The 11,030-nt window shown below is 42.2% G+C and overlaps 2 protein-coding genes across 2 annotated transcripts; both read right to left on the bottom strand.

Annotated features, from left to right (window-relative positions):
* Positions 1–1,332: 1,332 nt before the first annotated feature.
* On the bottom strand, positions 1,333–6,431 carry LOC113032981 (SH2 domain-containing protein 3C-like). Its single transcript, XM_026186181.1, has 4 exons — positions 6,143–6,431; positions 3,930–4,041; positions 3,592–3,801; positions 1,333–2,446 (listed from the first exon to the last, which is right to left on the bottom strand). Exons 1-4 carry the CDS (start codon positions 6,194–6,196, stop codon positions 2,283–2,285), a joined length of 540 nt encoding a protein of 179 aa, XP_026041966.1. The 5' UTR covers positions 6,197–6,431; the 3' UTR covers positions 1,333–2,282.
* Positions 6,432–6,439: 8 nt separating this feature from the next.
* On the bottom strand, positions 6,440–9,704 carry LOC113032982 (SH2 domain-containing protein 3C-like). Its single transcript, XM_026186182.1, has 3 exons — positions 9,038–9,704; positions 8,700–8,909; positions 6,440–7,553 (listed from the first exon to the last, which is right to left on the bottom strand). The coding sequence occupies exons 1-3, from the start codon at positions 9,123–9,125 to the stop codon at positions 7,390–7,392; spliced, it is 462 nt and encodes a 153-aa protein (XP_026041967.1). The 5' UTR covers positions 9,126–9,704; the 3' UTR covers positions 6,440–7,389.
* Positions 9,705–11,030: the final 1,326 nt, after the last annotated feature.

Genomic DNA, 11,030 nt, shown 5'->3' on the forward strand with positions numbered 1-11,030 from the left:
TAGTTTCTTGACTCAGACTTTTTGACTGATTGTCTTCATTGCTTCCAGCTGTCTCCTGTTTCCCATCCCCGTTCAGCTCACAGTGTAAAAAATAGACCTGTCATTCTCTTGTGATGTGTTATCTCTACACATTTCTGTTACGTCTTCTGCAGCTCTTTTAATTAATTCTGTTGATCCCCTTGCTTAAGTTTTTAAACTTAGAATCTTCACTTAAAACTTGAACTTTATGTTCAGTGTTCTCTACCTCCTGCATATGGGTTTTGGCACAGACGCATTTTTAATGAAGCATTTCCATGATTTGTTTGTATGGTCTTTGTAATACGTGTTACCCTGTAACAAAAGTCACGAATTTTTTAATTCAATTCAATTTTATTTACACAGCGCCAAATCACAACAACAGTCGCCTCAAGGTGCTTTATATTGGAAGGTAGTCCCTACAATACATACAGAGAAAACCCCAACAATCATATGACCCCCTATGAGCAAGCACTTTCACGACAGTGGGAAGGAAGAACTCCCTTTTAAGAGGAAGACACCTCCAGCAGAACCAGGCGCAGGGAGGGGCGGGGCCATCTGCAGTGACCGATTGAGGTGAGGGGAGGAAGACAGGACAAAAGGCATGCTTGGGAAGAGAGCCAGAAATTAATAACAAGTTTACAACTGAACAGGTATTTTAGAGGTTTTGCGCAAATGGAAGACATATTCCAAGGTTCCTCACACTGTTACTAGAGGCCAAAGTAATGTGATCTGGAGTAAGATATCATATTTCTCATCATATTAGACTTTGGGTCCTATTACAATAACCTCAGTTTTATCTGAACTTAGAATCGCAAAGTTACAGGTCATCCAGGTCTTTATGTCTTTTCCTGCAGTTTAACTAATGAGTGTCAAAAATCTGAAGTGGTTTTGTTAATTTCATTTTCCTGATTGTAACTGAGTTTAGAAGCAGGTGATTCACTTTGAAATGTAAATTCACCACAGCAGAAGAATACAGGAAGAGTTTGGTATTTAGGGCCCGAGTTCATCACTCCGCAAAAATATGCCACACACAGACTGACATTGGGGAGTGATCGGTAACCTCCTCAAGCCTGTAGGTAAAAGCTTTAATGGTGGAAGCATTGAAACAGTAGGGCAGTGATTTAGAAAAGCTTCAGCACCGACATGTCAAAGGCAGAGAGGGGAAATTTACAGCTAAATAGACCACAAAAAGTAGAGGTTGGCTTTGTTATATGGCCCGGGGAAAGTGAGGCATGTTAGTGTGTATGCTGCAGCGCGGCTCGAGTTGCCAGCTAGCTCACAAGCATGACTGTTTTTATTCAATAAAACAACCTCCAGTGAAATAAACGTTTATTTACACTTTTTGATAAATAAAGAGTAAAACTGTTTAAGATTACAAAAATAATCTGCACCTGTGTGCCGTACTCGTGCAGTTAGGATCAGTTCACTCCCCTTACATTAAAAAGTGACATTGTTATAATAAGAAGAAAAGGAAACAAAGAGGAAACACGAACTGACCCCAGATTACATTTAATATTCTCTTCAAATTATAAAATCCTAATAATTGAAAAGATACAAAAAACTAAACAAAAACTGAAATGCAGATGTACAGTTATTCTGTTATTACATTCTACAATGTGACATATGTTTGTGGATTTAGCTAAGGTCCAGCCTTTAGGGAGATTTAAACATTTACAAACATGAGCCTATCAGACTGAGGCACAGCCTCGGTAACCTAAAGGGCACCAAATATTTACACTTCCAAATCATGTCGCCCTGTGCCACTGTGGAGTAGATAGAGTCCTTTGTTAGGTAAACTAACACAGGACAATGTTGATCTGTGACGTTGTTGAAGGAGTGCAAGTCCTCAGTCAAAAATAAAAACACCCTCTGGAGACCCCATCAAAGCATTTAGTGGTTTCTTTCACAAGCTGTCGTCATTCTGCTGAAGCTTTCAGATAAAGTTCCTCAACCTTGAGTTACATCAGTTTAGCTTCAAAGGAACTGGAAAAGTGCTGGTATGGGAAGGTAAGCATTTATAAAATTTCAGTCTCACTCTTCAAGTATCCCGGTCTGCTACATGTGACAGATTTGAACTAAGTGAGTGCACTGCTTCGTTCTGGTGTCTACACGCTTAGGAAGCCTCCTTGTTTGAAAGATCACAGCGCTTTCCCTTTTAATGAGCTTTCAGTGGAGGAGCTTCTCAGTGTCCAACACAGTAATTGTCCATGTATGTAGGCATGAGCTCATAAACAAGGCCTCTAAAAACAGTGCTGGGGTCAGTGTCATCTGATGGGTGGCTCCAGCTTGTTGGACAGGGCGGTAAGCACCTGGTCAAACTTAGAGTATCGCAGAGCCTGTTTCTCCTCGGCCCCCCGGCTCCCCCACAGCAGCCGCATCTGGAAATCGGTCAGGAAAAGCTCCAGGACTTCGGCCTGCTCCCCGAAACCTGCAACATCACATCAGTTTAACATTATTAGCAGCACAGGAGTGTAGAAAGGAACCAGAGACTACCATTTCTACCACAGAGGTCCCTGTAACTGGACCTGTCTCAAACATGAACAAGAACAGAATATATGTGTGTGAATAAGAGGGATGAACAGGGAAGCTGCAAGGAGCAGAGGTAATGAAGGTAGAGTTTAAATATCGGAGGTCAACTATCAGAATAGACATAAAGTGCACAAGAAAGGTGAAGAAGAGAGTGAAGCCAGGGTGGAGGGGGTGTGGATGAGCACGAGGGGTGATGTGTGACAGAAGCCAGAGCGAAAGAGAAGTTTTATTACATGGAAGTGAGACCTGCGGTTGGCGTGACAAGAGGTGACATGACATCATACCCATAGGGAATAGGGTGCTCCTGATGGATGAAGACCCCATCAGGAGCAGAAGAAGCAAGGAAGAGTTTATTTACAGGAAGTGAAAGAGGAAGTTCTTGCAGTTCACTATACAGCCTTGGGTTGTTCATTTGGCCTACCAGGCGTGAAGCTATTTCTTACTGATTGATAATAATATAAACTTCAACTTAAAATAAACCATCAGCTCAAGAATGACCTTAGAATGGGATTTAGGAAATTAAAACACTTTTCCTAATTATTTTTTATAATCAGATTATTTAATGCTGCAGCATGTACCAGTCTCTTCAATAAAAGGTTTCAAATGTAGTTTGACTTGCATGCATTTCATGCATGCCTCAATCTGACTTTATTATATTTTATTGCAGGTTGCCACCTGGTTGGAACCAGTGTGTTGGACTTTTTCCAGATTGAAAAAAAATACATGCTCTAGTCTACCAACGCTTAAGTGGCTGCTAAGAAATGCTAGGCTACTTTTCTGCTAGAACTTGAGGAAAGCAGTATTTAAAAAAAGAAAGGGGAAAACGTGAAAGCACATTAGAAACAACATGAAGAACAGCAGTAAGCTGCAGCACCTAACATGCGATCCGTGTTCCTGCAGTGGAATGGCAACTGTGTGGAGAGTAAATACAGCAGGTCCCAAGACGGATCCCTGTGGTCTTTCGTGTTTAAATTTTCTAAAGGCTTGTATTTAATTTGCTAATGTTATAAAGCAGACATACTGCATTTTGTTTTTGTCTCTCACCTTGTAATTTGCTCTCAGCGTTAGAGCGGTAGATGCCCCCTAGCTGGGCAATGGTTCTCGCCGCCCCGAGGTGGAACATGACCACTTCCACCCCAACTTCCACCGTCTCCCATAGTTCTGTCCCCTCCTCACCCACCACTGCATTCTTCTCCATCAGAGTCAGAAGAGGGAGGACGTGGGGGAAAGTGGTGTTGGACAGCGGACAGCTTTCTGGAGAGTTGAAAGACAGATACAGAGATCATGTTTGTTGTGGAAACAATGGTGTAGCACCAAGATATGAGCAGGAATTGTTTCTCCATGCTTTTATCATGTGGTGTCGAGTTCAGGAGACGCTCTACCTCTTCCATCGTTCAGGCTCTTCATAAATGGCCTGAGAGTTTTTTCATAGAGAATGGCACCTTCTGTGTGCCGCTGCCGTAACGCCATCCAAGTCTCCTGCAGACGGGACACCTGAAAGACCGAAGAACAACACTATTGCTTTTGTGCCTTCCTCTCGTTTTGTATATATTTGTTTTATTCAATTTGTCTTACTATTTGTATTACCTGCACAGCTGAACCCACAATTGTTTGACAGCTAATCTTATAGAAATTGTCCCTGTCTTTATTTTTTTCAGTCTGAAAATATAGTTGAGATGTATATGATTCCTAAAAATATTCAGAGGTGATGTCTTTTTTTATGTAAAGACAGTTTTGAATATATACAGAAACTTTGCCAGAAAAGACAGGCCAAGTTAAAAATATATATTAACAATAACTAAGAAAAAATATAAAATGAAGAAACTTTTCTGCATTTGAGTTAATAAAATCACTGAAAGGTTAATAAGTTATCAATAAATGACTTTGCCCCTTTTGTTTGAGGATGTGATGAAGCACCCTGATATCAGAATTGTGACATTTTACAGCCTGACACCTTGAGGCAGGGAAACCCAAAAGAAGGCCGAAGGCTAAATCATGTAAGCGATAACATTAAATATCAGTGGGCCTCTTAGCTATTCCTGAAATTAAGCATCTTCACTAAAGGTGATAATAATAATAATAATAATAATAATGGATTGCATTTATATAGCACTTTTTGGGGCCCTCAAAGCGCTGTACAATTCCACTATTCATTCACTCTCACATTCACACACTGGTGGTGGCAAGCTACAGTTGTAGCCACGGCTGCCCTGGGGCAGACTGACAGAAGCGAGGCTGCCATATTGCGCCATCGGCCCCTCTGGCCATCACCAGTAGGCGGTAGGTGAAGTGTCTTGCCCAAGGCCCGGGGCTCGGACAGTCACATATTAAACAAATATGTAAGACTGCGGTCTTCCATTTGCGCAACATCTCTAAAGTTAGAAATATCCTGTCTCAGAGTGACGCTGAAAAACGAGTTCATGCATTTATTACTTCCAGGCTGGACTACTGTAATTCATTATTATCAGGATGTCCGAAAAACTCGCTGAAAAGCCTTCAGCTAATCCAAAATGCTGCAGCAAGAGTCCTGACAGGGACTAGAAAGAGAGAGCATATTTCTCCTGTTTTGGCTTCCCTTCATTGGCTTCCTGTTAAATCCAGAATTGAATTCAAAATCCTGCTCCTCACATACAAGGTCTTAAATAATCAGGCCCCATCTTATCTTAATGACCTTGTAGTACCATATCACTCTATTAGAGCACTTCGCTCTCGCTCTGCAGGCCTACTTGTTGTTCCTAGAGTATTTACAAGTAGAATGGGAGGCAGAGCCTTCAGTTTTCAGGCCCCTCTTCTGTGGAACCAGCTTCCAGTTTGGATTCGGGAGACAGACACTAGCTCTGCTTTCAAGATCAGGCTTAAAACTTTCCTTTTTGCTAAAGCATATAGTTAGGGCTGGACCAGGTGACCCTGAATCCTCCCTTAGTTACACTGCAATAGACGTAGGCTGCCGGGGGATTCCCATGATGCATTGAGTTTTTCCTTTCCAGTCACCTTTCTCACTCACTATGTATTAATAGACCTCTCTGCATTGAATCATATCTATTATTAACCTCTGTCTTTCTTCCACAGCATGTCTTTTATCCTGTCTTCCTTCTCTCACCCCAACCGGTCGCAGCAGATGGCCGCCCCTCCCTGAGCCTGGTTCTGCCGGAGGTTTCTTCCTGTTAAAAGGGAGTTTTTCCTTCCCACTGTCGCCAAAGTGCTTGCTCATAGGGGGTCATATGATTGTTGGGTTTTTCTCTGTATCTATGAAGCGCCTTGAGGCGACTTTTGTTGTGATTTGGCGCTATATAAATAAAATTGAATTGAATTGAATTGAACCGGCAACCTTCCGGTTACAAGACGAACTGCCAACTCTTTGAGCCATGATTGCGCCCTTATCAGTATACACAGTAGGCAAGGGGTTACAGCCTCATGTTTGTTGTACTACGCTGTTCCATTAAGTCAATATTTGTTAATCTCTTACCTATACCCTGGTTTAACTTTACCCCGGGCAACCTTTGTTACACATCCCTTGCTCTTCCGGCTGTTTCCTGCGTGCCTCCCCTATCTCCATGAACACAAATAACCAAAGCTCCGTGCAGTGCATGTTTACCTGCGGAAGCTCCAAGGCTCTCATGACTGCAGCGAAGCCAAACATATTGCCCATTGTGCTCTTGAGCTTTAATGGTGGAAGCGTTGAAACAGTAGGGCAGTGATTTAGAAAAGCTTCAGCACCGACATGTCAAAGGCAGAGAGGGGAAATTTACAGCTAAATAGACCACAAAAAGTAGAGGTTGGCTTTGTTATATGGCCCGGGGAAAGTGAGGCATGTTAGTGTGTATGCTGCAGCGCGGCTCGAGTTGCCAGCTAGCTCACAAGCATGACTGTTTTTATTCAATAAAACAACCTCCAGTGAAATAAACGTTTATTTACACTTTTTGATAAATAAAGAGTAAAACTGTTTAAGATTACAAAAATGATCTGCACCTGTGTGCCGTACTCGTGCAGTTAGGATCAGTTCACTCCCCTTACATTAAAAAGTGACATTGTTATAATAAGAAGAAAAGGAAACAAAGAGGAAACACGAACTGACCCCAGATTACATTTAATATTCTCTTCAAATTATAAAATCCTAATAATTGAAAAGATACAAAAAACTAAACAAAAACTGAAATACAGATGTACAGTTATTCTGTTATTACATTCTACAATGTGACATATGTTTGTGGATTTAGCTAAGGTCCAGCCTTTAGGGAGATTTAAACATTTACAAACATGAGCCTATCAGACTGAGGCACAGCCTCGGTAACCTAAAGGGCACCAAATATTTACACTTCCAAATCATGTCGCCCTGTGCCACTGTGGAGTAGATAGAGTCCTTTGTTAGGTAAACTAACACAGGACAATGTTGATCTGTGACGTTGTTGAAGGAGTGCAAGTCCTCAGTCAAAAATAAAAACACCCTCTGGAGACCCCATCAAAGCATTTAGTGGTTTCTTTCACAAGCTGTCGTCATTCTGCTGAAGCTTTCAGATAAAGTTCCTCAACCTTGAGTTACATCAGTTTAGCTTCAAAGGAACTGGAAAAGTGCTGGTATGGGAAGGTAAGCATTTATAAAATTTCAGTCTCACTCTTCAAGTATCCCGGTCTGCTACATGTGACAGATTTGAACTAAGTGAGTGCACTGCTTCGTTCTGGTGTCTACACGCTTAGGAAGCCTCCTTGTTTGAAAGATCACAGCGCTTTCCCTTTTAATGAGCTTTCAGTGGAGGAGCTTCTCAGTGTCCAACACAGTAATTGTCCATGTATGTAGGCATGAGCTCATAAACAAGGCCTCTAAAAACAGTGCTGGGGTCAGTGTCATCTGATGGGTGGCTCCAGCTTGTTGGACAGGGCGGTAAGCACCTGGTCAAACTTAGAGTATCGCAGAGCCTGTTTCTCCTCGGCCCCCCGGCTCCCCCACAGCAGCCGCATCTGGAAATCGGTCAGGAAAAGCTCCAGGACTTCGGCCTGCTCCCCGAAACCTGCAACATCACATCAGTTTAACATTATTAGCAGCACAGGAGTGTAGAAAGGAACCGGAGACTACCATTTCTACCACAGAGGTCCCTGTAACTGGACCTGTCTCAAACATGAACAAGAACAGAATATATGTGTGTGAATAAGAGGGATGGACAGGGAAGCTGCAAGGAGCAGAGGTAATGAAGGTAGAGTTTAAATATCGGAGGTCAACTATCAGAATAGACATAAAGTGCACAAGAAAGGTGAAGAAGAGAGTGAAGCCAGGGTGGAGGGGGTGTGGATGAGCACGAGGGGTGATGTGTGACAGAAGCCAGAGCGAAAGAGAAGTTTTATTACATGGAAGTGAGACCTGCGGTTGGCGTGACAAGAGGTGACATGACATCATACCCATAGGGAATAGGGTGCTCCTGATGGATGAAGACCCCATCAGGAGCAGAAGAAGAAAGGAAGAGTTTATTTACAGGAAGTGAAAGAGGAAGTTCTTGCAGTTCACTATACAGCCTTGGGTTGTTCATTTGGCCTACCAGGCGTGAAGCTATTTATTACTGATTGATAATAATATAAACTTCAACTTAAAATAAACCATCAGCTCAAGAATGACCTTAGAATGGGATTTAGGAAATTAAAACACTTTTCCTAATTATTTTTTTATAATCAGATTATTTAATGCTGCAGCATGTACCAGTCTCTTCAATAAAAGGTTTCAAATGTAGTTTGACTTGCATGCATTTCATGCATGCCTCAATCTGACTTTATTATATTTTATTGCAGGTTGCCACCTGGTTGGAACCAGTGTGTTGGACTTTTTCCAGATTGAAAAAAAATACATGCTCTAGTCTACCAACGCTTAAGTGGCTGCTAAGAAATGCTAGGCTACTTTTCTGCTAGAACTTGAGGAAAGCAGTATTTAAAAAAAGAAAGGGGAAAACGTGAAAGCACATTAGAAACAACATGAAGAACAGCAGTAAGCTGCAGCACCTAACATGCGATCCGTGTTCCTGCAGTGGAATGGCAACTGTGTGGAGAGTAAATACAGCAGGTCCCAAGACGGATCCCTGTGGTCTTTCGTGTTTAAATTTTCTAAAGGCTTGTATTTAATTTGCTAATGTTATAAAGCAGACATACTGCATTTTGTTTTTGTCTCTCACCTTGTAATTTGCTCTCAGCGTTAGAGCGGTAGATGCCCCCTAGCTGGGCAATGGTTCTCGCCGCCCCGAGGTGGAACATGACCACTTCCACCCCAACTTCCACCGTCTCCCATAGTTCTGTCCCCTCCTCACCCACCACTGCATTCTTCTCCATCAGAGTCAGAAGAGGGAGGACGTGGGGGAAAGTGGTGTTGGACAGCGGACAGCTTTCTGGAGAGTTGAAAGACAGATACAGAGATCATGTTTGTTGTGGAAACAATGGTGTAGCACCAAGATATGAGCAGGAATTGTTTCTCCATGCTTTTATCATGTGGTGTCGAGTTCAGGAGACGCTCTACCTCTTCCATCGTTCAGGCTCTTCATAAATGGCCTGAGAGTTTTTTCATAGAGAATGGCACCTTCTGTGTGCCGCTGCCGTAACGCCATCCAAGTCTCCTGCAGACGGGACACCTGAAAGACCGAAGAACAACACTATTGCTTTTGTGCCTTCCTCTCGTTTTGTATATATTTGTTTTATTCAATTTGTCTTACTATTTGTATTACCTGCACAGCTGAACCCACAATTGTTTGACAGCTAATCTTATAGAAATTGTCCCTGTCTTTATTTTTTTCAGTCTGAAAATATAGTTGAGATGTATATGATTCCTAAAAATATTCAGAGGTGATGTCTTTTTTTATGTAAAGACAGTTTTGAATATATACAGAAACTTTGCCAGAAAAGACAGGCCAAGTTAAAAATATATATTAACAATAACTAAGAAAAAATATAAAATGAAGAAACTTTTCTGCATTTGAGTTAATAAAATCACTGAAAGGTTAATAAGTTATCAATAAATGACTTTGCACCTTTTGTTTGAGGATGTGATGAAGCACCCTGATATCAGAATTGTGACATTTTACAGCCTGACACCTTGAGGCAGGGAAACCCAAAAGAAGGCCGAAGGCTAAATCATGTAAGTGATAACATTAAATATCAGTGGGCCTCTTAGCTATTCCTGAAATTAAGCATCTTCACTAAAGGTGATAATAATAATAATAATAATAATAATAATAATAATAATAATAATAATAATAATGGATTGCATTTATATAGCACTTTTTGGGGCCCTCAAAGCGCTGTACAATTCCACTATTCATTCACTCTCACATTCACACACTGGTGGTGGCAAGCTACAGTTGTAGCCACGGCTGCCCTGGGGCAGACTGACAGAAGCGAGGCTGCCATATTGCGCCATCGGCCCCTCTGGCCATCACCAGTAGGCGGTAGGTAAATGGTAAATGGCCTGTATTGTTAGCGCTTTTCTAGTCCCTAAGGACCCAAAGCGCTTCACAACCGTGTCATCCCCTTCACACACATGTCAACACTGGTGATGAGCTACAATGTAGCAAGCCACCTGGGGCGATGACAAGGCGGGTGCGACCTGGCGCCACGGTGACCCCCAGTAGCCGAGTTTTTGCCAAGACACAACGACGGATGCCAGCGGGGCTCGAACCGGCAACCTCGATTACAGGCGAATCCACTCTTGAGCCACGATCGCCCCATAGTGTTTGCCAGGCGGGCTCGGAAGTCATATTAACAAGATATTAGACTGCGTCTCTTTGCAACATCTTAAAGTTAGAAATACTGTCTCAGAGTGAGCTGAAAAATCGAGTTCGATTATTACTTCCAGGCTGGACTACTGTAATTCATTATTATCAGGATGTCCAAAAAACTCGCTGAAAAGCCTTCAGCTAATCCAAAATGCTGCAGCAAGAGTCCTGACAGGGACTAGAAAGAGAGAGCATATTTCTCCTGTTTTGGCTTCCCTTCATTGGCTTCCTGTTAAATCCAGAATTGAATTCAAAATCCTGCTCCTCACATACAAGGTCTTAAATAATCAGGCCCCATCTTATCTTAATGACCTTGTAGTACCATATCACTCTATTAGAGCACTTCGCTCTCGCTCTGCAGGCCTACTTGTTGTTCCTAGAGTATTTACAAGTAGAATGGGAGGCAGAGCCTTCAGTTTTCAGGCCCCTCTTCTGTGGAACCAGCTTCCAGTTTGGATTCGGGAGACAGACACTAGCTCTGCTTTCAAGATCAGGCTTAAAACTTTCCTTTTTGCTAAAGCATATAGTTAGGGCTGGACCAGGTGACCCTGAATCCTCCCTTAGTTACACTGCAATAGACGTAGGCTGCCGGGGGATTCCCATGATGCATTGAGTTTTTCCTTTCCAGTCACCTTTCTCACTCACTATGTATTAATAGACCTCTCTGCATTGAATCATATCTATTATTAACCTCTGTCTTTCTTCCACAGCATGTCTTTTATCCTGTCTTCCTTCTCTCAC

The sequence above is a fragment of the Astatotilapia calliptera genome, chromosome 12, assembly GCF_900246225.1.
Source record: "Astatotilapia calliptera chromosome 12, fAstCal1.2, whole genome shotgun sequence".
NCBI lineage: Eukaryota > Metazoa > Chordata > Actinopteri > Cichliformes > Cichlidae > Astatotilapia > Astatotilapia calliptera.